At 39.0% G+C, this 26817-nt stretch overlaps 1 protein-coding gene across 1 annotated transcript; it reads left to right on the top strand.

Moving 5' to 3' along the window:
- The first annotated feature begins 8068 nt into the window (after positions 1 to 8068).
- LOC131233753 (uncharacterized) lies at positions 8069 to 24323 on the top strand. The gene is made up of 24 exons (XM_058230540.1): positions 8069 to 8336; positions 10922 to 11210; positions 11358 to 11426; positions 11533 to 11670; positions 11782 to 11899; positions 12169 to 12251; positions 12431 to 12526; positions 13733 to 13901; positions 13994 to 14136; positions 14221 to 14307; positions 14508 to 14693; positions 15630 to 15797; positions 18270 to 18390; positions 18530 to 18599; positions 18880 to 18967; positions 19074 to 19194; positions 20045 to 20238; positions 20355 to 20463; positions 20495 to 20505; positions 20604 to 20748; positions 21818 to 21920; positions 22268 to 22438; positions 23014 to 23159; positions 24113 to 24323. The coding sequence occupies exons 1-24, from the start codon at positions 8188 to 8190 to the stop codon at positions 24304 to 24306; spliced, it is 3168 nt and encodes a 1055-aa protein (XP_058086523.1). The 5' UTR covers positions 8069 to 8187; the 3' UTR covers positions 24307 to 24323.
- The last annotated feature ends 2494 nt before the right edge of the window (positions 24324 to 26817 follow it).

Raw genomic sequence — 26817 nt, forward strand, 5'->3', positions numbered from 1 at the left:
CTGATATAGTTGCATGTTGTGGAAGTATTCTAAGATGCCGGATGTTTCAAGATATGCCACGCAGGCTGCTAAGAGGCCAACACTGAAGTCATGGATTCAATCCCGTCTTCTTTTGAGAAGGAGAAAAACCAAATCGGTGATTTTCATCGTGATGTTGGAAGGGAATTCATTTGATTCTGGATCAGGCTTGATTTTGTAGCTAGTAGTAGTTTGAAAGGAGAGCTTGTGCCCTCAGCTTGTTCCTCTCTCTCTCTCTCTCTCATGGCCACAACTTCACTAGGAATTGGTTTCTATCCAATCTTCTTTCCATCCGCCTTCATCAGGGATGGGTGTGTGTTTGAGATCAGTGTTTTTCATCAGGTAAGCCCCACCATATATGGTCTTGTGACCCAAAAATCAGGCCAGTATGATCCTCATGTAGGCTAGACATCTACTCGAAATGGACGATCCAGTGGTCCAAATTTGACATATGTGTGGTCCACCTGAGGACTGGTCTGGGCTGATCATTGGGCCATGAGATATGCATTGGGGCTTGTCTGATTAATGACGGTCTGGATTTCTTGCACGTGTTCCCCATTGTCACATTGCATGTGCTGAGTCCCAAGAAAGTAGTAACTCCAACCCGATGGAATCTTGGAAAATAACTAGGTTGGTTGGCTCATTTGTTTTTTTATATTTCGACCATCGCCCCACTTGTTTTTTTAGATTTGTCTCATTTTTTGTCTTATATCATAATGAGAGTAGTCAATTCATTTTTTTAGATTTGTCTCATTTTTTGTCTTATATCATAACGGGGCAAACATGAAAATCAGCGGGGCAAACCAGAAAATCAGTGGGTACTAGAAAATAAGCGAGGCAAACTAGAATATCAACGGGGATACTAGAAAATCAGAGGCAAACTAGAAAATCAAGGCAAACATGAAATTCGAGGAAACATGAAAATCAGCGGGGGAAACTAGAAAATGAGCGGGTAAACTAGAATATCAGCGGGGGATATTAAAAAATCAACGCGGCAAACTACAAAATCAGCGAGGAAAACTGGAAAATCAGCGGGGCAAACTAGAAAATCAACAAGGCAAACAGTGATTTTGATGGGGACATGTAACTAGGTATGAATCATACATATCTAGAGAATGTCATTGGAAATTCTTAATATGTTATTTTCTTTCCAACTAAAGGGCCGCAATCATTGGCAGATGAGATGACAAACAGTGATTTTGATGGGGACATGTGCTGGGTGTCAAGAAATCGAGGGGTTCGTTTGTGAGATGGCTACCACTATACTCGGTTTGAATTGTAAAAGTATAAATATAAAACAGTGGAGCAAACTAGAAAATCAGCAGGCCAATCTCAAGCATTGAGTTCCATGTACATTGAATTTGATCGACGAGCATAGCGAGGCAAACGGAAAATATAGTGGGACAAAGTATAAAGTTCATTTCATCATCCACAAAAATTACAAAGTATGTTATACATCATAACTTACAATTCCGACGAATATGCAAACAATTTTCAAAGTATGCTATCCACCAAAATTACAAAGTATGCTATACATCAAACTAGAAAAACAGCGGGGCAAACTAGAGAAACAACGGGGCAAACTGAATTATGAGCGGGGCAAACTAGAAAAACAGCGGGGCAAACTGAAATATGAGCGGGGTTTGTTGGGAATGCTGTTGTAACAGCTTGTGCAAGTGCAAAGGTGGTGGATTTGAATAAGGAGTCTTTGGGATTTTGTGTTGAGAAGGTGAAAGAAGCAATAGAGATGGTGACAGATGAGTATGTGAAATCAGTAGTGGATTGGTTAGAGGTTTGTAGAGGGGTCCCTTCCATTTTAGATGAGAATTTTTATGTGTCAGCTTAGTGGAAGCTGCCCTTCCATGAGTTGGATTTTGGGTATGGGAGGCCCACCTATGGTGGCCCAGTTGTGAGTGGAATGGATGAGTTTGTGCTGTTGCTCTCTGATGATATTGGGGTGAGGAGAGGTGGAGGTGACAATGTATGGATGGCCTTAGAACAAGAGAAGATAGAGAAATTCATGATGCATGTGTTCGAGATGTAGTCCTTTCCTTACATATTAGATGTTGGTATACACGTGAAATAGGTAGTGTCCTTATCATGTGTATGAGTTGTACTGTAGTGAAAAGAGTACAAACTATAGTGTTTGACTATCTACTTTGTTGGTGTCCTTGTACAATGGTTTGATTACAGTGGTCCACATCTTTGTACAGAATGCATAGTTTTTAATTTTCACAAGTGGGAGACATTTTTGGGTGATGCAGAACAATTCATTGGTCGGTTGACTTCCACTGAAGATGTATCAAGGCACAAAGCAACATATATTTACTATAAAAGAATAAAATTACAGGAGATAGAGATTACCCGATTCGAACAAGTCTTGAATCACCTAAGCTATAAGCTTGAAACCCTACGAACGAATTAGAAAGCTCTTGATACCCCATATTCTTGATTACACCCATATATATATGCATGGCATCTAGGTGAATCACAATCGAAATAGGAAATAAATCCCGCACGATCGTTCGATGAAACATTCGATGACACTTCGATGGCATCGAACATCTTCGATGTTATCGAACTAACCAAAATGTTCTAGCGACTAAACATGTATTTTTCGGATTTTCTCGATGGGACTTTGATGTCATCGACGGTTCGTCGATGGCATTGAACCTCTTTTAATAGCTTTGAGCAGGACACCAAAAGTGTCCAATAACAAATCGTGAGATTTTCGTATTTTAGTCAGTATTGCACTAAAAAAGAAGAGAAAATGGGCTTTATTGTTACACACTGTCAGCATGGCGATTCATATGTAGGTGTAGCAATTATATATGACACAGGCAAATAGCAAAATTGTGTTTGCAAAAATGACGATTCATATGCTTGACCCGCTCATTTTCATGCTTGACCCACTCATTTTCATGCTTGCCCCGCTGATTTTCATGTTTGCCCCGCTGATTTTCTAGTTTGCCCCGCTCATTTTCATGCTTGCCCCGCTCATTTTCATGTTTCCCCCGCTGATTTTCTAGTTTCCCCCGCTCATTTTCATGTTTCCCCCGCTGATTTTCTTGTTTCCCCCGCTCATTTTCATTTTTCCCCGCTAATTTTCTAGTTTGCCCCGCTCATATTTCAGTTTGCCCCGCTGTTTTTCTAGTTTGTCTTTCCCCCGCTGTTTTCTAGTTTGCCCCGCTCATATTTCGTTTGCCTCGCTTTTCTAGTTTGCCCCGCTCATACTTCAGTTTGCCCCGCTGTTTTTCTAGTTTGTCCCGCTGTTTTTCTAGTTTGCCCCGCTCATATTTCAGTTTGCCCCGCTCATTTTCATGCTTGCCCCGCTAATTTTCATGGGTGATTTCGTCATGTATAAACCACATAGTTTCCTTGTTTGGATGAAACTTTTGTTTTGGAGTTTTTGGGGTCTGAATCTTTCTTTCTGCTCCCAATTGAAATAGGGTTTGAGAACACAAAAAATGACGCGTTCACAGCTTTTACTCGTAATCTTCATATGGTTAACTCTACTTGATAATCTCATAATCACTTTCATGACAAACTACATAAATAATTGTGTTCTTTAATTTTCTTCATTGCTTTCACATTTTTAATTAACCGCATGATTGTGAGTTCATAATGGTTTCCTACCTATTCAAATAAATATGAAAATTAAAGCCAACAGTAAAACTTGGAGAGGAATGATATGATCGTTGACAAGATAATATGAATAGTACTCTCGGATCTTGAGTTTATTCAACTGTGATGCATGGTTTGGTGATCCAGGCCAGTTGTCTAATGGGTCGCACCATGAACTAAATTTTTTCCAAAATTTTCCCTGTAAGTAAATCATTCTAGTTTAGGATTCTTACTCTTGCTCGGGTGGTAGACTCTTATGAGTTTCAACACCCGGTCAAGCATTCGAGTATCCATACGTGGTGAAATTCCACTAGTGTGAGTGCATGGGGGTGTCTGCCCATCTGTAAAAAAAAAAAAAAAAACATTCTAGTTTAGGAAATATGCTTGTTAAATAAATAGACAAAGAAATGAATTAAAAGATAGAAAAATATTTTTATATACTTATATATACATATTTACATAATTATGTATTAGAGAAAAATGTAAGGGAGAAAAAGTTCTTCATGTAAAAAATAATAAATAAATAAGAAAAAAAGGTGTGTAGCATTACAGCTATGGCTACGGTTATAATACGTAGCCATAGCCCAGCTCTGACCCGGTTGACCGGGTCCCAACCGGTCGACCCCAACTCACTGGTTCCTTTTTTTTTTTTCTTCCCTGTTTTAATCCTCATTGATTTTTGTGAGTCCCATTATAAGGTATGTGTTATATCCAAACCGTCCATCTATTTGGAGAACTCGTATTAATGCTTGAGATGAAAAATAAGATAAATCTAGCTATCAAGTGGACCACACTGTAAATGGCAGTGGGTAATTGAACGTCTACCATTGAAACCCATTTAGGGGTTACAGAAGTTTGGGATCATTATGAAATTTGTTTTTCCTCTTCATCCATGTCTTTGTGACCCTATGAATGAACTTAGACGGGGAGGATTTCTCACAAACATCACAGTGGGCCCCACCTGAGTTCCCATCGCCCGGACCGTCCGTCAGCGCTCGTCTCTGCACGCCAGCCAGAGGAAGGCAGGGGTATTTTCGTCCTCAAATTCGGTGGCCGTACGAGGAGGTCCAAGTGCGTATTCTAAGTTTGTATTGCTCGAATAAAACCGCTGGATAAAAGGTGGGGTCCACAATCGTAAATTTCTCTACCAATCGCCTTCACCTCTCAAAAAACCGTCCGCTAGATGACGAACGTGATTTTATCTGCATGTGGGGCCAAGGTTTAGTGATCGGACCGTTGATACGATGGATCCTACTCTAGGACGAGAAGCCAAAAATAAACCGGATCCAAGACTCATGTGGGCCGAAAAGGGGAGAATTGAGCGTCTACAGTTGAAATATTCGTGGGCCACAAAAGTATTGAATCATACTAGTATTTTTGTTTTCAGTTAATCCCAGTAGTAATGACGTTATGAACGGTATGGATGAGATGTAATCATTACTATCGACCCTAGGAAGGTTTCAACTGTACAAATTTTCCTACCCACCTTTTCCTTTACTGCGGCCCACTTGAATCTTGGATCCGGCTTATTTTTGGCCTCTCGTCCTAAAATGAGTTCAAAAAAAGGATGGACGTGTTGGATTTATTAAAAACATTAAAATGAACCCCACATAGGTTCCCGGTGCAGGAACTTCCCGCGAAAGCCATTAGGCAGGAAATCCGCGTCCGCGCCCAGCAGCATGATCCACTGGCTTCACTACGTGTATCTATTAAAGTTCTCAACTTTCTCACCCTTTTCTTTCCGAAAAAGGCTTTGCTAGTCCAACAGATTGCAATGGATGATACTCAAGCACTTAAAAATTGCATACGTGGAATAATAATATTGAAATTATATTATCCAAATTATGGTTAAACGTTTAGGTGTATGATGGTCCAGAGTTTACTCTTATTTGATGATCTCACTATCAGATTGTTGGGTATTCATTGGACGGTTAAAAATGAATACGCATCAAGTTTCTCAGAGCGCGTAAGATTTACGCACATTGCCTTATTGTGCAAGAACAGGCTAGCACGACATGGTGGGGAGAACATCATGAAGGATAGTAAGAACAAAGAAGAAGGGGAAGAGAGGATCATGCCCCTGTTGCTGGAAGCCGTCCAAGCAAGACAGAAACAGAGAGAAAGAAAGAAAGAGGAAGAGAGAGAAAGGGAAAGAGAGAGAGAAGGAAGAAGGAAGAAAGAGAGAAAAAGGAGAAGGGAAACAAGGTGCTGCTCACGTTCGGTAAGGAGGCGATATCGTCTCCCCATTCCCTCCTTTTTTTTTAAAGAAAATCTCCATTCTTCTGGCTTTTCCCATAAGGATTGTGATGAGCCCCATTAAAATAAAATAAAATCATAGCCGACTCGGTAGGAAAATACATAGAGTTTCAGAATCTTTAACGCAAGCATCACGCATCAAGTTCCACTCGATCTAGTCAGACTTAACACTGTTGTAAGTCAAGAATTTGGCCTAACCCTAAATACTTGGATTAGGATAAAGTTGGGCCATAAGATTTCCATACAATGGCAGAGAAAGTCGAGGTAATCAAAGGTGGGAGTTTTACCCTTTAGGCTTACATTAATTTAAGTTATTATATTTACCTTGCCTTACATGTGATCATATTGTTTCGTCTTATATTTACATGCCTTCGTAATTATTCTATCTTGCCTTTAACATGCCTTCGAGTTATTTTGAATTCTTCCTGCAATTATATGTTTTACAATCAATTATTTGTCTGGGAGATTGTAGTATAATGTTGTTTATAGGGGATCTTTATAAATTTATGTGGGGCGATGAATATAAGTTTGCCTTTGCCTTATCAAATGTATTGAGTTGGCCCTGTTACTCTTCTTATTATTGAATCAGTCGTTGCCGCTCTTTTATTCGTTGAGTTAGTTATTGCTACTCTTTTTTTTTATTGAGTTAACCATTGTTACTCTCCTCTTTATTATGTTGGCCATTGCCACTTTTACATTTGTTGAGTTGGCCATTGCGACTCTTCTCTTTATGTTATTGGGCTTGTGCTCTCTATTTTAAAAGGGCCTGGGCGTTTGTCTTGATATTCTTGAACTCACATGATTCAATGAATTTTTATTTATTTATTTATTTATTTTATTTTTTTGTGTGAGTATTATATTGGGTATCCTTTTTCTAACGATCAAATAAATGTCATGGACATAATGTGTTTTTGATTGCGGCCCTGGGGCGACTCGTAATTCCATATTTCATAGGTGATAGTGCACAAATCCCAATAGTGGTGTCCGCCAAAGTATTTTACAAAATAATTAATAGAGTCCATCCAGCCAGGACTCCAATATATATAGATCCTCATAGTGTATAAAAGGGAGAGAGGTGAGGCACTCCGCCCAAGCTTTCTCATTCTTCAACCGGAAGTATGGGGCACTAACAACGAGGTCAACCATGTCTCATCTAATGTATTGGTCTCAGTGGTACCTGCATCAATTATATTGCTTGATTGGTAGTTTAAAATATCATTTCAAGTGGGAGTAAATAGATAACTCACTGGTTTCATTTTCAAAGTTACATATGTTATCAATATAATTAAGCATAAGCAATGATAACATGACAAAATAAATAATTATTAAGTTAATTATTTAAATGAATAGATGATATGATGATATGCGTAATAGTTAACCCGTAGTATAACCTAACAATGTTTAACAATGATGAATGTCTGGGATTAACAATACCAATATAAAACTGCATCAACACTATTACTGGCGAGGACGTTGACATATACTAATGGTTGACTTACAGTACAATCTAATAATGTAATGACATGCATGATTAGTCAAAAAGTTTTTATTTATAGTTAAAATAGTGCTTTTTATAAAACTAGAATACATATTCAATTATCTTATTTCAGGAAAAAAAAAAAGAAAAAAGAAGCGTCTAAAAATCAGAGGTTAAGATTTCTCAACCATTATCATTTTGGCTGTAGTATACGACATTGAAATACACAACTCGATCGGTAGAATTTGAGTTAACGGATGCTTTGTTTACAATTTTTGTGTAGCTGCTTATCAAATGTCATACGCAGCCAGAGTATCAAATAACTCCCATTGATTTACCGGTCTTTTCAACATTTTAGCGTCACAAACGCCCAATCGTCTCATGTACAACTGTCCATGCAACAAATCATGTGATGTGGATTGAAACTGAGGCTGTACTGAGACTCATGTCCGTACATCCCGAATAGTTACATGGCAATCCAGAGCATCCAAATAGCCGATCCGACTGTAGGAGGAGAACAACCCAAAAATCACAACTGAGTAGATGATCGTAACGTGTGGTAATGCACACGTGTGGGCGTAGCAAACCTGAGGTAAGTGTACATATACGCTGAAGAGAGAGAGAGAGAGGAGTATGCGATGGTTCTTCTGCCAATACTTTTTGTTTTTTTAATTTTTTGGGTTAGCTTGTCAGTACACACACTCCATGTTAGCTCTTCTGCCATGACTTACACTGCAGAAACGAAAAAACTAATAAATACATTTGAAAATTCTGTTGTGCTTTGGCGCTTATAAAAAGTACAGAGAGTTTCAATGGAATCAACTACCAGTGCTCTCGCTCACCTCCACAGATCTCCTCCTCTTATTTCTAGGGTTTTGAGATCGCCATTGAATCTGCAGAAGAAGCTCAGCTCCTTCAAGCATTCCATTCTCTTCCCATCTTATCAGCTTCGATTCTTCAGGTTCCTCTCTTGAATCCTCTTCTTCTTCTTTTTTCCATCATGTTTAAGAATTTTTTGGTGATTTTGTGATCTACTATTGATACCCATCCTTTTTTATAGAAACGCCATTTTTTTCTCCTGATTTTGTGCTTTTGGCAATGATGTATTGTATAGTCGTACTTCTGCAGTACAAACAGTAGGGAGAAAAGGGCTTACTGACCACCGGAGCTCTTACGTGTGAGCGGACATTGGAGCGGCTCCGGTGGCCCCCACCGTGATGTGTTTCCAGAATCCACTCCAACCACCAGGTGTGTGTTATTGGGCCAAAAAACAGGCAGATTCGTGATTCAGGTGGGCCACACCAAGAGAAACAGTTGGGAGCCCGCTGTGGTGTTTATGTACAATCCACTCCGACCATCAGTGGCATCATCCATCATCATGTCCAGGGCCTAAAAGTCAGGCTGACCTGTGATTCAGGTAGGCCACACGAAAGGAAACAATTGGGAGAGGGATGTCCACTATTGATTTTTACTGGGCCCACTGTAATGACTATACGAAATCCACTCCAGCCATGGACGTAGATTTCCTTCGAAAGCCTTTGGCAGGAAGTTTCTGTGCTGGGATGCTAGGTGGGGCCCACCGTGATGTTTGTGAGAAATCCACACCGTCCATTCATTTTGAGAGCTCATTTTAGGACATGCGACCAAAAATGAGGTGGATCCGAAACTCAAGTGGGCCACGCGAGAGGAAAAACAGGGGAAAGAGTTTCCTGCTGTTGAAACCTTCCTGGGATCTACCTCAATTTATATATGCCATCCCAACTGTTTATAAGGTCATTCCCACTGGGATGAAGTGAAAACACACAAAACTTAGCCTGATCTAAAACTTTGTGGCCATACAAATGTTTGAAAATGTGGTCATTGAATCCCATCTGTTTCTTCTCGTGTGGCCCACTTGAGTTTTGGATCCACCTCATTTTTGGTCGCTTGTCCTAAAATGAACTTTGTAAACGGATGGACAGTGTGGATTTCTCACAAACATCAGGGTGGCCCCACCTAGCATCCTAGTGAAGGAACTTCTTGCTAAAGGCTTTCGCAGGAAATCAGTGTCCTCCAACCATCACCTGCCTCGTGAAAGTTATGCCTGCGGCCCCAAAATTTGGCCCATCCATGATTTACGTGGGCTACATCGAGTACAACAGTTTGGATGGTGGGTGTCCCCCTGCACACTGTTTCCAGTCGTGTAGCCCACCTGAATCATAAATGTTTCTGATTTTTTGCCTTGGGCCTAAAGTGAGCTGATGGGTCTGATGATCGGAGTGGATTTCACAAAGGCATCATGGTGGGGCCCACCCGAGCCCATCCTCTCTCTATATATGTCATTGGTTGTGGTGTTTTGCTGACCATCTCCGTTGCTAATACGAAAAAATTGTTGTGTGATCTTCTTATGCTTTTGTTGTTCTCATGGTAAGAATTGTCTGATAGTCATTGCTGCTGATCATCTTAATTTTCAATTTTCTGACTTTTTATGGCGATCTGATTGATTTTATTTCCATGTATTTTGCTTTCATATAGAGAATTTGTTTTGGAAGAATTATATGATCTGTGGCCTGTAGTTTGTACAGTTGAGGCCCATCGGTTTGGTGATCTAGACTGCTGACTTAATGGGTCTTGTCATTGGTGGCAGTTCCCAAAATTCTTGTCGATGGGGTGATACCGAACATATGAACAGTGGGTCTGTGAATAGATGGTGAATTGAAGAATAGAACAATTGAGTGAAGGCTAAAGATTGGGCAGTTAGGATCTTCCAATCTTGAAGGTTTGGGGGCCGTTGGATCAACAATATGGATTATGAATGGTTGGCCCCACATGTACATTCTTCTTTATTTAGACTAGCCAGCTTCTCTATAGAGTGTGGACTGTGTAGTGAAATTGGATGATAGCATTAAGACTAAGACTTTTCTGATCTCATTACTGTTTAATGGGCTGGCTTTATAAACTTGGGTCACAGATGGCACATTTAGATCACATCTGAACCATGGTCATACCTCAGACAACTCCAAGTCAAATATTTGCACTAAATGGATGATCCCAGTCATCTGATCCGATGAACATTGCCTGCTGAATGTAGGCAACTTATTTTTACACCTTGGTTCCCATTTGTGTGCTACACATTGGATGGTTAGGATTATTTGATTGGTACAATGTTTAAGCTATGGACCCTTCACAGTAGGACCATGTATTCAGTTTTGGATCAAGCTTACTGAAAACTTTCTCTTGTTTAATGGGGCCTATCAAGCTGGAAAAATTATTAATGATGGTCTTTTATTCATAATTCTTGAGGGTTATATTCCATTGAAATTGACACCGCGTGATTGGTGGTATTGAAAAAAATCATATATAATGGTTTGAGCCCCATAAAATACATCAAACTGTCGCCTGGTACAAAAACTATTGATTGTTGAGTGGTTGTACTTGGGGATCCTTATAATTTTAATGAGTTTCTTTCTGTAAAAAAGGGATCAATTTCTGTTTCTGATGTTTGGAAATTTCAATAACAGGAAATTGACAGAACAGAAAGTTCCTAATACAAATTTTGGCATGCAGAAGGGAGAGGTATAGAAAAATTTTGAACATTGAAAGGTTAGGAGCTAAAATGGCTGAATATGGAGGGGAGGTCACTGCAGAGGCCACTTCTGTAAATATGGTTTTCGAACCTATCCTTGAGGAGGGGGTTTTCCGGTTTGATTGTTCTGGAAATGATAGGGATGCAGCATATCCGAGTCTTTCTTTTGTAGATCGTAAAGTGAGGGACACGGCAATTGCTATTCACAAGGTTCCTGAGTATGTTCCAACTTTTGAGCGACTGCATGGGCAACAAATTGTTTGCATTGAGGTTTGTTCCACTGCCTCCTCTTGTAAGAGTAGCCTCAAACTATGTTGCATCTGCCATGGATCCTCTTTTCCTTTCACATATCTTGAATACACGATCTTGGGTTTCCTTAATAGATTGATGATGTTTTTTTCTTTCCCCTTGATTTAGCTTCCTACCGGTACTTCTTTGTACGGAACAGGTGAAGTCAGTGGACAGCTTGAGCGAACTGGAAAGAGAGTAAGTCATGTTATTGTCTTATCAGCCAAGGGAACCCTTGATATTGTTCGAGGAATTAACCAGCTCTTTTTCATCGCAGATATTTACATGGAACAATCCATCGCAGATATTTACATGGAACACAGACAACTGGGGTTATGGTTCAGGTACTACCTCGTTGTACCAGTCACATCCTTGGGTCCTAGCTGTTCTTCCAAATGGAGAAGCATATGGGGTTCTTGCTGACACAACTCGACATTGCGAGGTCTATTTGATTTTCTTCTTTATTTTTTGGATGATTCCTCGATCCTTCATACAATCTGTGCTGCCTGAAGTTTTTTACTGAGATTACTGAATTTGGTGGTCAAACACTTAGGTTGACCTGCTGAAGGAATCCACAATAAAGTTTAAATCTGCAGCTGCATATCCTGTCATTACTTTTGGTCCTTTTGCTTCACCGACAGCAGTCCTGGTATCCCTGTCTCATGCAATTGGTGATTTCTTTTTTATCCTTCTTCTAGCCATGTTTTTAACCACTCGCATTGCATAATATTTCTGCATGATGAGATTTATTATTATTATTATTATTTTTTCTGTAGAAAAAAAAATAAAGAAACACTTGTTTATTACTGCACTGCTATCAATTTGTTTTAACAAGTAGCATTTATATTCTAGCTTGAGGTAGGTTAGAATGATAGACTTCCACAGTCTTCTTCAGTAGTTCTCCTACAACTGATCTATTCTCCACTTCTGTCCATGTTAGGGTCGGTATTTATGCCTCCAAAATGGTCTCTAGGCTATCATCAATGTCGTTGGAGCTATGATTCAGATGCAAGAGTTCTTAAGGTAATCAACCTGTTATATTCAAGATTTCATTAGTTGTTGGGAGATAGCATGAGTTGGTTCTTCTGTTTGCAATGCTGATGCAGGTAAACTTTGTTACTGTTAATTTTGTTGTGACATTGAAATTTGTTCTCTCTCTCTCTCTCTCTCTCTCTCTCTCTTCTAAACATATCTATTTGCAGGTTGCCAGAACATTTCGACAGAAGGGGATACCTTGTGATGTCATATGGATGGACATTGACTACATGGATGGTTTTCGCTGTTTTACTTTTGACAAAGTATGTTATTCTCGATTCAAACTGTTTTTTATTTTCAGATACAATTTGGTGATATTATGAATTTCAATGTCCACTTCAGTTGGCTTCCTTCATTATAAATTATTATTTTTCTAGAACTTCTCGGCTCTTTCTTTTTCTTTTTTAATTTGTTTGCCGAAGGCAACCTATCTGCAACTCCACATGTGCCAAAGATGTTTGGTCCAAAGATGTCCCCCCATCTAGATGCCCTGGCCCAAAGATGTTTAGTCCACATATTAGGTGAGCCACTAGTTATGAAGCAAAGGGATTGCTGCAAAAAAATTTGCCTAGTTCTTCTATGCTGCCCATTTATTTTAAAATTTATCTCACCAGATGAGTCAACTGGTTTGACTATTGGCGGGGACATCTGCCTGGTAGGACAGCCTGATGGATGACTTGGATCTCAGATTTGTGTGCTACTTTGGCACATGTGATGGCCATGTAACCTGGCCAATGATTTGATGTTGGAGACAAAGAAGAGATGTCAAATGCAGACTACAAAGGCTTTTGGAAGTGAGATTCACAAAAAGTCCATATATAACTAGTCAATTATTTCGTTTTAATAGTAGGTAATTATTTATTTGCAAAAACCCCCAAAATAATAAACAATAAACCTAAAAATCAAATATTAATAATTTTTTTTGAAAGGTGCTAAATTTATTAATAAGAACAAATAAAGCAAAGCAATGCAATTACAGTCCAGACCAAGAGCCAAACAGAAGAGAACACTTGGCAAGGGTCTTTATATTGGAAGCCCATTTGATTACATCCAACTTACCCTTCTAACGACCTCAACAACCTGCTTATCTTGTTACTCTTATGAAAGTACTGTTTATTGTACCACGATAATAAATCTGTTACTCTTATGGTTACTTTGCTATCAGTTGTTGTTGATGAGGTTAAAGATCTTTTATGCACACCCAAGCATGATTGATAGTGAACTGTATAGGCTGTCTTTACATAGATTAATTGTCAAATGATCATACTAACTCCTTCCTGTTTAACAGTTTGGTTTGGTCCCATTGATAGATCAAATGTGCAACTATAACTGACGTATAGCATCTCATCCATAGCTCCCTTTAACTCAAATGGATACTTTGCATACAGCTTACCTTTTCAACAATGCTGGTGTCTGAAGAACATTTTCTATGTGCACTGTTGCTTTTAACTTCGATTAATTCTTTTCAGGAGCGTTTCTCTGATCCAAAATCTTTGGTGAACGACCTTCATATTAATGGTTTCAAAGCAATCTGGATGCTTGATCCTGGAATCAAACGTGAAAACGGTTACTTTGTTTATGATACTGGTTCTGAAAGTGATGTCTGGATTAAAACATCAGATGGAAAACCTTTTGTTGGTAAAGTTTCTCAATGCATTTATGTTTGAAACACTTATTGGTGACTTCTAATTGCCATTTTGTCCTTACATCTTTTCTTGCTCCATCCTTAGGGGATGTATGGCCTGGGCCTTGTGTTTTTCCTGATTTTACACAAGAGAAAACCCGTCTGTGGTGGGCTAAGTTAGTCAAGGACTTCGTTTCTAATGGTGTCGATGGCATATGGAATGATATGAACGAACCTGCTGTTTTCAAGGTATGGCTCATAACTCTTCAATGGTAACTTGCATTTTGGTTTTGGTGTTCATGGTTTGAGTTCTAACTTTTTTTTTTCCCTCAGACTACAACAAAAACAATGCCAACCAGCAATATCCACAATGGAGATACTGAAGTTGGTGGTTGTCAGAATCACTCTTATTATCACAATGTAATATTTTTCAACTTCAGTGATGCATTTTAGAGCAAATGACATCCTATATTTGATGTCAGTTGTAGATATTCATTTCATTATTCACTTTCCAACCAGGAGTTGAAAAATCTGAAAGCACTGATGAAAAATACACTCCTAGGTGGTAGCTATTGTTGATTATATTATGAACTTTTGTCTTAGTTTCACTTTCATGTTAGGTCTACGGCATGCTTATGGCAAGGTCTACATTTGAAGGAATGAAAATGGCTGCTGGTAAGAAACGCCCCTTTGTTCTCACTAGAGCTGGGTTTATAGGTAGCCAGAGGTATGCTGCAACATGGACTGGAGATAACCTATCAAATTGGGAGCATCTACACATGAGTATATCCATGGTGCTTCAATTGGTAAGGGGATTCTCCTTTTTCTAAGATTGAAGATGCACCCTACGTTTCAGTATAGGGCTCCAGGTTTTTATGAACGGTGGTACTTCATCTTATTTAGAATTATGATGTCTAATTGGTTCTGTTGACTGACCATGATGGACGGTGATGATCTCATATGTGGCCTATGTCACATGGAGATTATGGTTTCTGTTGTTTTATTATATTTTCCTCTTTAGTTCTTAAAGGTGATGAGTTAGAATAGAGTTTAAGTTAATGGACTTTAATTCCTTTTTACTTCTTCTCATGTTCTCTGTTTCTCAATCTCACTCATGGAAAAGGTTCAGATCTGAGTAGTGGATTTATTCTTAAAGATATTCTAGTTCTCTTCATAGCTGTTTTTAACTCTTGCTCTCTGCTGAGCAGGTGCTAGGTTGTTTTTCATTCATTTGGAAGTTTGTTGATATTATTCTTTATTTTGCTGCAATCTGGAAAGTTCTCGGTTGATATTATTCTAGGAAAGAAACATGCAAGTAGAAGGATAAATGAGACCTGTTATCTTTGGAAGGAGTGAGAATAGCATGCAACTGAAAGTAGTACAGAATATGGAGCAAGATAATGATACTTTTTATTGACTAAAAAAGAGTGAACCTATTCAGTTGGTTTTGGAAACATGGAGCTATCTGCCATCCATTCAGTCTCTTGTGTTCTTGCGTGTCTTGGCTTGGTTTTGGGTTTTCTAGCAATGTATTTTTTAAATATGCTTTTATATATTTAATGGTGTTTTTATTGTTTTCCTGCTTCTGATCAACTCAAACTTAGTTGTTCTTCAACTTCTGTTTAATGCATTCTTTTGTGAGTACTGCTTGTTGTAATATTCAGTCACGATAATGGTGTCAAGAGCATTTCATAGTCAGCATGATTCCCATTTCTAAGTAGCAATGTCTTTTTTCTGTTCAGGGACCCAGTGGTCAGCCATTATCTGGACCGGACATTGGTGGGTTTGCTGGAAATGCATCACCTAAGCTTTTTGGAAGATGGATGGCGGTGGGTGCTATGTTTCCTTTTTGCCGTGGGCATTCTGAAACTGGTACCATTGACCATGAGCCATGGTCTTTTGGTGAAGAGGTTTGTACTCATCTGTAATAAATGCCATATACTAATTGTTTTACTGGTTTCAAATTCAAATCTCTGTTTTTTTCTTTTCTTTCTTTCCTTCTTCTTCTTCTTCTTCTTCTTTTTTCTGGCAAATTTTTTAGTAAGCAATTCAAACGTCTAATCTAGATGAAATGGTTCTCGTCTTTTTCTTATCTGTTGACTGTTTGTATTATATGTGGGAGACACCGCATATTTATTGGCATTAATATCCTGCAGAGTAATTGATGCTCTATAATAAAGGTTGGACCTAGAACAAAAGGCATGACTGAAATCTTGAATTTGAAGGCCATATAGCCTATGTGGATCTTGTGCTACAGATTCACAAGTTATTGACACTTTGAATCGTGTGTGAGACAATTTTATTCATGAATCTTCTTTTTCTTTTTCTGCTTGCCAGCTTATATTGGTTTCTTTGTTCATTCCATGGTTTATGTGTTCTGAATTTGACTTGAACAACAAAAAATCTTGAGAAGTTTGCTTTATGTAAATGTTTGCATTTGTTGGCAAGGTTAATCCGTAACAGTAATGGTGGCCATAACGGTCACCTCCATTACCGATATAGGGGTGTAACAAACGTTATAAACACTGTACGGTTGATTTTTTATTTTTTATTTTTTTGCCCGAAAATTTTGGAAAAAAAAATCTAGAATAATGTAAATATTCCAAATATGTATTCATTTTTTGTTTTGAACATGTTTATAGTAGTGTAACAATCTACTCTTTGGTGAGAGTTGTATTGGGTTGTTTGGTGAATTTATGGACATAGTCATATCTCTAATGTTTACACATCATAATCAAGCATTAGAACTAAAAACTGGAAAAAAAAGAAGAAGAAGAAGAAGCATATAGTACCGCTTTTTAAAACTTTCTGAAAAAATGGCCTCAAAACTTCTATTCACTAAAATCACTCAAATCTATAGTTTTAAACCTAAAAACTATAGTAAAAGTGGTCAAAATCTGTTATAGGATGATCTAGGAGATTTTTTATTTTTTATTTGTAATGAGAAAAGTAAAAAATGGATTTAAATAGAAAAAAGTGGTTGTTTAATGCAGGGGCATTTTCACACTGGGCTCAAGTGGGGTGGCCCGTGTGAAGCGGGGGCACACTCGGGGTAGGCAGACTGTGTGAGGCGGGTGGCTCGTGTGAGGCGAGACCCATGTGAATTGGGGCCCACGAGGGAGGTTCGGCCGATGGCCTGACTTAGGCTATGAGTTAAAGGGATTGATTTGCCACGCTCTATTAGTTCGAGCTTTTAGAGCAAGTGGTTAGTTGTCCTGCGTCAATAGCGGTATTAAAGTTGGAGGTCTCGTGTTCGAGTCTCCTCATCGGGAGTGATTAATGCAGGGGCATTTTCACACCGGGCTCGAGTAGGGTGGCCTGTGTAAAGCGGAGGCATACTTGAGGTGGGCGGCCCGTGTAAGGCGGGTGGCTCATGTGAAGTGGGGCCATGAGGGGGGTTCGGCCGAGAGCTTGACCTGGGCTATGAGAGGGATTGATTTGCCATGCTCTATCAGTTCGAGCTTTTAGAGCAAGTTGTCTTGTGTCGCTGTTTTTTTTTTTTGTCGTTACGGTGGTAACAGTCGTTATGCCCTATAATGGTTGATACAGTCCTAAAAAAACTGTCTCATTTCATCCCTTTATCATGTAACAGTCATTGCCGTTACCCATATGTATTGGCCTTTACAACTGTATCGTTACGGATGCAAAACACTTTTTTTGTTGGGTAACAAGAATTTGGAGCTCTACATTATCTCATGGTTCTTTAGTTTATTAGAAGTTGGGTCTATGCCTTTTGAGCGTCACTAAGTTTCTCTCGATATGCATCTTAGGGCCTTAGGCTATGTATCTAACTTGGATTCTAATGAAGGTTTTAGACAAAGGGACCCCTGATAAACCTACCATACCGTACAAATATATAATGATATTAGAAAAAAGAATTATTATATAAAATTTACTTCATATTTGTATAAGATATAAAATATTTGCGTATGATCTAGAAAATTACATCCATGTAACTAAAAATATGATAAGAACTGTGCACATATTACGATGTTTTTTTTTTTTTTTTTGAAAGGTGAACTGTGCACATAGTATGTAAATAGTAAACACTGCAAAAATACAAGAAAATATAAATTAAGGTTTTTCTTAGTAGAAGTATTGACATGTGTCCAATAACTGTTTCCAATATGGGTGTTGGACATGACGTTTTTTTATGTGTTAGAGGTGTCCTTTTAAGTAGGGCTTAAATGAATGGCATGTGTATGTGCAGATATATTTTCAGGATGTTTGTTTCTAATTTTCTAAACTTCTTATACGTACGAGGGTATAGATGCATTTTGCAATGCTCTTAAGTTGTAGGTATCTTCAGTTCTGCTGGTCTAAGTTCTGTCAAGTTTAGCTCAAATGCATGCTTAACTTTCTTATCAGCATTGACCTTTTAGTGTGAAGAAGTATGTCGTCTGGCATTGTTGCGACGATACCGTCTTATACCACACATATATACTCTTTTCTATATGGCTCACACCAAGGGTACACCTGTTGCAGCTCCTACTTTTTTTGCTGGTATGCTTCTTCGTCTTCTTCTTTTTTTTTTTTTTTTTTTTACTTCTAAGAATTTGTTTTTACAGGATAGAACTTCAATTGAGTTTGGATTGTGGATTTGCACATTTTCAGAGTATTTGTTCTTTAACATCACACGCAGATCCAAAAGATCCTGGTTTGAGGAGAGTTGAAAATTCCTTCCTTTTGGGGCCACTCCTTGTATGTGCAAGGTACCTCAAAATTACTGTACCAGTTACTTCAGAGTTAAAAGTCCAGTCTTCTGCCTTGTGTCGTGTAAGATTGAAGTGCAAGACCTACATGGAAAACACAGAATATAATTTTGTGGTCTAACATGCGCTAAATTTCTGGCCTTGGCGAGCAGTTTGAAGTAATAAAATATCCTGGGTACAAATTATGCTTTGCATATGGATGTTGTTTAATTTCTTTGCCTAAGAAAATACAGTCGAATTTATACATTTATACTAATTACCTTGTTGGTATTGTCATCAGCACTGTTTGTGATAAAGGATCATATCAATTGCAGCATAAGTTGCCTGGCGGCATCTGGTTGCATTTTGATTTCGGCGACACGCATCCTGTAAATATTTTTAATCAAAAAGATTTGGTTCACCTGTAGAACTGATCATGATGCTGCAAATCATGACAGTTAATAATGTTTATTTTCCCTTTCCTGTGTTACTCAGGATTTACCAACACTATATTTGCGAGGTGGATCGATAATTCCTGTGGGTCCTCCTATTCAGCATGTTGGGGGAGCAAATGCAACTGATGACTTGTCGCTCTTTGTCGCGTTAGATGAATATGGTAATTTGTGGGTTATATTGCTTATGTAGGAATTATCATCACAATTGGCGACTTTTCCTCCATATTACTTGATTGTTTTCTAACTCAAATGTCAGTCCTCTTTAACAGTGAAGCTACCAGTACATTTTCCATACTGTTCTCTGTGATGATCATGATCATGGAGGGGCACTTTTATTCTCAATTTCTGTCATCTCACAGATTCTTACCTGAATCCATCCAATTTATACTTTTTATTCCTTGTGTAAGGATGTGGTTTGATGTGAATCTTTTCACTCCATGCACTTAATGTTCAGATATACCTGTTGCTAAAGAACTTTTCATTTTATCATAACTTATCCTGTATTCTAGCATTCTGAAGTTTGAGTAAATGATTGCATTAGACCATTTTATGTTCCTAGAGTTGTTTAGAAGGTGAATTTAGTGGTATTTGAGCAAGACTAAAATATTATTTCCTTTTTTTTTTTTGATATTTATAAATGGAAACAATAATCTACTAACACATGTTCCTCTATGGGAAGTTTCTATTAAAAGCTTGCTGTTCGATTACTGCACTAATCACACTCACAGTTAGCATATGGAACAGTTTCTTTTCAAAAGTAGAATTATGTTGACTTCAAGAAATGGCATGCTTGATATGCTGTTTTTTCATGCTGACAACTGAAAGCAGACCAAGCATACGTGTAAAGTTTCACTTCATTTTCTTCTTTTTTGTTCATTTAGTTTCGTTGCCTCACAAATCCCAGATTTCTGCATTGACAAACTTGTCTGGCAAAGAAGATTTGACTATTGACAATCTAGTGCTGCATACATTTTCATTTATTTAGCACTATTAACTTCTTTCCTTGTACAGGTAAAGGAGAAGGTGTTCTCTTCGAGGACGAGGGTGATGGATATGAATTTAATCAAGGGGGATACCTCTTGACCTATTATGTAGCTGAAGTTCAATCTTCAGTTGTTACGGTAAAGGTTTCCAAAACTGAAGGATCATGGAAGAGGCCAACACGTGGTCTACATGTTCATTTATTGATTGGAGGAGGTGCCAAGGTATATATTTGTTGAAAAGTGCAATGAATGGGGAATATAGCTATGAGCTAATAAACTCCTTTGAATTGGAAGTAACCCTTTGTGTTGTTTTGTCTTATTAATTGTTTTCCGTGAAGCTTGTTGCCTCGGGCACTGATGGAGAGGAGCTGAAGATTAAAATGCCTTCTGAAGCTGAAGTGTCTAACTTAGTAACGACAAATGAGAATCAGTACATAACACTTTTAGGTATTTTTATTTGTCTCCAAGACACCCGGAGATTATATGTGTGTGCCAGTTATTTCTGCCATGTGTTTAGTAAAGATTTGGACCATTTTGCCTATCCGATTTGATTTTGGAGGAAATGTTTTAGCAGATCATTTGCCAAGGGTATCCCAGACATAGAAGAGCTTCCAGGACAAAAAGGAGTAGAACTCTCAAAGACTCCTGTTGAACTGAAGAATGGTGATTGGTTTCTTAAAGTGGTGCCTTGGATTGGGGGTCGAATGATCTCCATGATGCATCTCCCTTCTGGTAATGTACATTTTCCAGACAGAACATGAGCAGAGTCTTTGGTCCTTAAATCTGTTGTTTCTTAAAATTTTAACCACCATAGGTTTAACTGTGTTGTACAATTCAATTCAAGTGTCAAAGCCACACCATGACATATCCAGCCATCCCAGTGCCGTACATGGGCCGTGTCTATGTTTTAGATGTTATGCCATGGCACACCTGAGCCAGGCAAGCCATGGAAGGTTCTCTATGCTGTACAACATAGCATTGCTATTGCTCTATGGCTCATGCTGTCAAATGCATGTTACCTTATTCAAGTCATATGGTGCCACCTGGGAGGTGGCATATAACACTTGAATGAGTGCTTCAATATTAGTAAACTTTTACAGCTATTAGCAGGCAACAATTCTCACATGGTGTGCCACTTGATGCGACATTGCATTCACAAAATGATTACATTATCTAAAACGATTAAAACACTTCCAACAAGCATATGAGACTTGGGGCAAGAAATGACATGCTGTGGCAAGGCTTTCTGCTTGTGCTGTGTAATTGTGAAACATTCGTGCTTTGACACATGAAGGCTCTTGACTCCTTGAGTTGTGCTGTCCTACAGCAAAACATCAAAACAGAAGTTTTGAAAAACAACTGAAAAGAAGAATAAGAGACTCCAATAATGATGGTGAAGGAATAATGGCACACCATTTGTTACCGTAGTTGTATTGTCACAGATGATGAATTACCCCTTTGGACAAATCAAACTTATCTAGTTTTTAGTTAGGGTTTGGTACTGTATAAATTAAAATTACTTTAATGTAGATAAGGCGTGTTTCAACATTGAAGTCTTGGCATCAATCCCAGCTTACCTATCAATATACATACATGTGTATGAGCGTTGGTGCATGCATGTAAAGTGCCCTACTGTTCAAATTAGCTAGACAGCTATGCCTATACAGTAAAGGGAAAGACAAAATTATAGTTTCCCTTGTTAACAAGAGATTTCGATATGCTATTCATGTGTGTACTAGCATCTGCCATCTTAAGAATATGCATGATATTCTTTAGAGTTGATCTTTTGCACTTGTTTCAGGGATTCAATGGCTTCACTCCAGGGTTGAAATTAATGGTTATGAAGAATACAGTGGAGTTGAATACCGATCCACTGGATGCACCGAGGAGTATACGGTGATTGGGCAAGTTACTGAACACAGTCTCTTAATCACTGTTAGATTAAAATAGTTTGGGCTTGGCTATATGCATTATCTATGCAAGTGATATGTGCATAGGAAAATATCCAAGCTTCGGCCTTGGTCATTTCACTGGAAATTTAGCTTTTTTGCAGTCATGAAGTCCAATATAATATGATTTTTTCGCTTATTGCATGTTTATTCTTCAATATAGGTTGTTGTATATGAATGGATATGCTTTCATTTTTTTGCATGTTATTTAAGAAATGTTAAAACATGGCCATGGTTTTATTCACTGGCACTGTTCTTCATTCTGATTTTTTGTAATGCTGTAAAATTTCCTGAATCTACAGGCGGAATCTTGAGCAATCAGGAGAGGAGTCTCTTACCTTAGAAGGAGATATTGGTGGCGGATTAGTATTTCAGCGCCAGATATCTATTCCAAGAGAGAATCCCAAGGTTCTCTGGATCGATTCTGGCATTATAGCTCGCAATGTTGTTGCTGGTTCAGGTGGATTTTCAAGGTTCGTAAGAAATAGCCTGATCAATCATTAGAATAGAGTGGTAATGTATCAAGAAAAAATCATTGACTGCAACCTATATAACATGGATATTTTTTCTGAATCCATTGTTGAGGGAATCAAAATTTTTTCATTAGGTATGTCACAATTTGTAGAAGGGCATTTTTATCATTTTCTTGCAGGATTTTCGCTCACATCTTGTGGACTTTTTGTGCCCAACTGAAGCCAGGGAATATGAGCCATGTGATTCATGGGGCATTTTTGGGAAAACTGTTACATATCTTGGTGCAACCAAAAGTGTGGGACAAAAATGGTGATCTAATCACACATGCACGTGCACACATATTATTTTGGCCATATATTTGAGACCAAATTGCGTTCGTTCTCTGCAAGACATTACTTCTGGTTGCCGTTTGGTGATAAACAATGTTGCAAAGTTTAAGGTGATTATTTTTCAGACATGTTGAACTCTTATGAATGTGTAGGGAAACAATCTTCAATCGTCATTTTTGACAGAGGCATTCTTGTTTTTTTCCCTTCTTACAATAGCTGCTTATTACTTATCTTTTTTGCTGAAGGTTGGTTTGTTTGCGGGTGCACCCGACGTTCGATCTTTTGCACCCGATGGAAGTTTTTGTTGCATTCGTTTCAATCAATGGGGCTAAGCATGAGATTTGGCCTGAATCATGCGAGCTATATTTTGAGGAGGATCTCCGGCCTAATGGTAATTTCTTTCAGCTTGTCAGCAATACCATCTCTACGAGGAAATCACACACATCTACACACACACATGTACACACACACACACACACACGCTGTAGTGGGATTTCACCGCCTATGGGTACTCAAACCCCTGACCTGGTGTTCAAACTCAGTTTGGCTTGTTGGAGCGAGCATGAGTTGCGGACTCATCCGAGTTGACTTGGACTTGCTCGACTCCAATCTGTTTGATACCACAAGTCACCCCCCTAAATATGCCCAACTCCCCGAGTCCCAACTTGACTCATGACCGGATGAGTCAGTCCCAGTCACCGGGTCTTCAATCTATGCAAGTTCATGAAAACCTAACTCTGATTTTATAGATAATCTGGGAGAGTCAGATGATCTTGCTCTGCTAAGTTTTAATCAATTTTCAGCCAAAACTTGGTACTTGAAATTTTAACGTTGCTTCAGGAGAGGAATTATGACCCCTGACCTAAGGATTTGCAAAAGAACATAAAAGACTCTGCAGGAGTACCAAGGACCATGCACACGCACACACACACAATTAAATATATTCCCATCTCCTATAGGGAATTCGTTTTGTACAAGTGCCCATGGTTCGGTGATCCATAATACTGGTCTGTTGGTCCCATTATTGATGGTCTTTCCGTTGATGGAGTAATGTGGAGCTAAAATATCGAGGTTTGAAGTACCGTCCAAAACCGGTGCATATTGCTCCATACATGCCACTGTCGTCCATGAATGATACAGCTGTATTTGCCCAAAACAGCTTGATACGGGGCGTTATGTGGCAATACACCACACTGGTGGCGAACGATTTGATACCCGAAAAACTGATTTTCAACCTTGATAAATATCAATACAATGTCCATTTATCGTGTTGAAAATGGTTTTACTATTGTAAATTCTGTAAAAATCTGGTTTCAATTGGATTTTCTTTCTTTTCCTCTGCAGGGGAATGGATGCTGGTTGACAAGTGTGCAGGCTTGAGTTTGGTTAATCGCTTCAACATTGATGATGTTGAGAAGTGCATGATCCACTGGGGGATAGGAACGGTTAACATGGAGCTGTTTTCCAAAGTGCGGCCCGTTTCAATAGAGACTCCCCTGACACTGTCTCATGGATATGAGGTGAGGCCAATCTCATAGAGTCATGGTTTTGGAGATGTTCACTCTCTCGGAAATAAAAGTGACTGCTCAGGGCTGTAGCTTAATGGTTGATGGGGCATTTGTTGCTGGAAAAGTTCACGCCCGGCCTGAAAAGTAAATGTTGAAATTCTTGGCTATAAAGGTAAGGGCATGTTTAGGGTTTAATGCATTTTTCTCCGATTGATGTCAAGCTCCAGTGAATGGTTCATATCCCACACACATGGCACACATTCACACATGGAATAGGTAGGTCTGGCAATGGGTCGGGATTGGTGCAGGTTGGGGTCAGCCTAAGCCCGACCCTAAACCAATTTGATAAATGGATCAAGATATCTGGCCTAACCTGACCTGTGTAATAACTTTAGAGCCCAAACATGACCTGACTTGACCCATTTTTTGCAGTTGGGTCGGGCTCAACCAACCTGCCTAACTTGACCCATATGCTAACTTTATTCTTTTATATTAGGCTGATTCAGCGCCAATTAGGAATGATCCTGTATTAGTAGAAGGCCCTAAAAGGGCAAGGGGAAGGCCCAAAAGGATGTGGGTAGAGGTTGTAAATAAAGACTTGATAACCTAGGAATTAGGATATAACTAAATTTATGGCCCTCAAGAGGGGAATGGTGGAAAATGTTTCATGTTGCCGATCCCAATTAGTTAGGATAAGGCGTAGATGACAACAATGATGATATTAGGCTTCTGTTTTTGGAGTTTTCATGCTTATGGAGTTCATTGTTACATGCTAATGAGATTGAGTTTTGTTTTTTTTTTTTTTTTTTTTTTTGGGGGGGGGTGCATTTGGATCGTTCCCCATCCGTTCTCGTGGTGCTAACCTTTGATGTGGATAGTCTATCATGGGCCCCATCTTTGCTGTGTATCATCCATTGTGTGGGGCCTGCCTTGGATATGGGTCAGTGTCATTAGGTCCGACCTTTGATGTGGACCATCCATCATGTGGGGACCTACCATTATTAATTGCCCATCTTGATGTGGTCCACCATGTGGGCCCCACCTTCAATGTGGGTTGGCCATCATGGTGGGCTCACATTGGTTGTGGGCCATTCATCATTTGGGGTTGACCTTTGATGTGGACCGTCCATCATGTCGGGCCACCTCAATATGGGCCATAATCATGTGAGCCCACCTTTGATGTAGACTGTTCATCATGTGATGGGCCTTTGAAGTGGGTCGTCCATCATACCAGGCCACTTTGGATTGGGCTATTTATCATTATGGGCAGACCTTTGATGTGACCATCCATTATGTGAGCCTACATTAACATGGGGGTCATCCATCATGTGGGTCCCACCTTTGATGTGGACTTTCCATTGTGAGGCATTGTGTGAACCTCACCTTCAATGTGGACAATACATGTGGGGCCTTATTTGATATGGACCGTGAGAGACCCTCATTTGACATGAATCATATGAGAGCATATGAGAGCATGGTTAGATATGGACCATGAGAGAGAAAGTAGAAAAACAGTAAGTTGAAAAGCTATTTAAAAAAAAATATTAAGTAGCTTAATGACTTGACACAAGCAGAAGGTAACTATCCAAACACGCCCTTAATGACACATGTATATTTCATCCACACACTCGCAGAAGAGCAAACCCATGTTTTTATTAGGATGCTTTTGTTTCATTTCATGGGTCGTTTCGGGTTATGTGGCCGGGCACATTCATTCAATACATGGGTGGTCAGGTTGGGGTGCCTTAAATCCGAGCCCAACCCATTAATCTGAACTCTGTTGCTTTTTCTTTTTTTTTTTGGGAGTGAATTATGTGTCACCGGGTAACACCCACCTTACTGAATTTGTTGTATATCCACATCGTATATCTGTTTTTCCATCTCATTTTATTACGCAATCCCAAACCTTAAGAAGATCTAAATCTCAGGTGGACCACACCACTGGAAACAGTAGTGAATATTAAAAACCTTGTATCACAAAAAGTTTTGGATCAATCTGATCTTTGTATTTTCCCTTTATCTAGGTCTAGTTGACCTTTTCAAGAGGTTGGATGGAAAATAACCATTACGAAAGCCTTACAATTGCCCCAGGAAGTTTTTAATGATGGAGTGTTCAATCACCACTGTTTCCTGTGATGTGGCCACCTGAGATTTGGATCTGCTTAATTTTTTGTACAAAATTCCAAAATGGGCTGGAAAAAACGAATGGACGGTGTGGATATATGCAGGAAACACCTAATCTGCTCCCACTTTTTTTGGATTGGCCTGAACCCAGCTTAGAATCTGGTCAGGGCAATTGACCCTTGGGTCGACCTGACCCATTAGCACCCCTAGCAGGAGGTGGTCAATCATCACCTCTCCATAATAATAATAATAATAATATTATTATTATTATTATTTTTTTAACTACGGCAAGCAGGCAGCTTTTACGGCAAATGCATGCTACTCATTGTTGCGTGTTTGAGTGTAGCCCGAAAATCAAGCTCGTGAAGTCATCAGGTGGGCCAAGGTGAGCGCCCATGGCTACGTGGTCAACTGTCC

The sequence above is a fragment of the Magnolia sinica genome, chromosome 18 (genome assembly GCF_029962835.1).
Source record: "Magnolia sinica isolate HGM2019 chromosome 18, MsV1, whole genome shotgun sequence".
NCBI classification, from domain to species: domain Eukaryota; kingdom Viridiplantae; phylum Streptophyta; class Magnoliopsida; order Magnoliales; family Magnoliaceae; genus Magnolia; species Magnolia sinica.

Coding starts and splice junctions, on each gene's coding strand:
- LOC131233753 (XM_058230540.1), top strand. CDS start 8,188: ATGGAATCAACTACCAGTGCTCTCGCTCACCTCCACAGATCTCCTCCT. Junction 14,694..15,629: donor TATCCATGGTGCTTCAATTG/GTAAGGGGATTC, acceptor TTTTCTGTTCAG/GGACCCAGTGGTCAGCCATT. Junction 18,600..18,879: donor CCACTCCTTGTATGTGCAAG/GTACCTCAAAAT, acceptor TATTGTCATCAG/CACTGTTTGTGATAAAGGAT.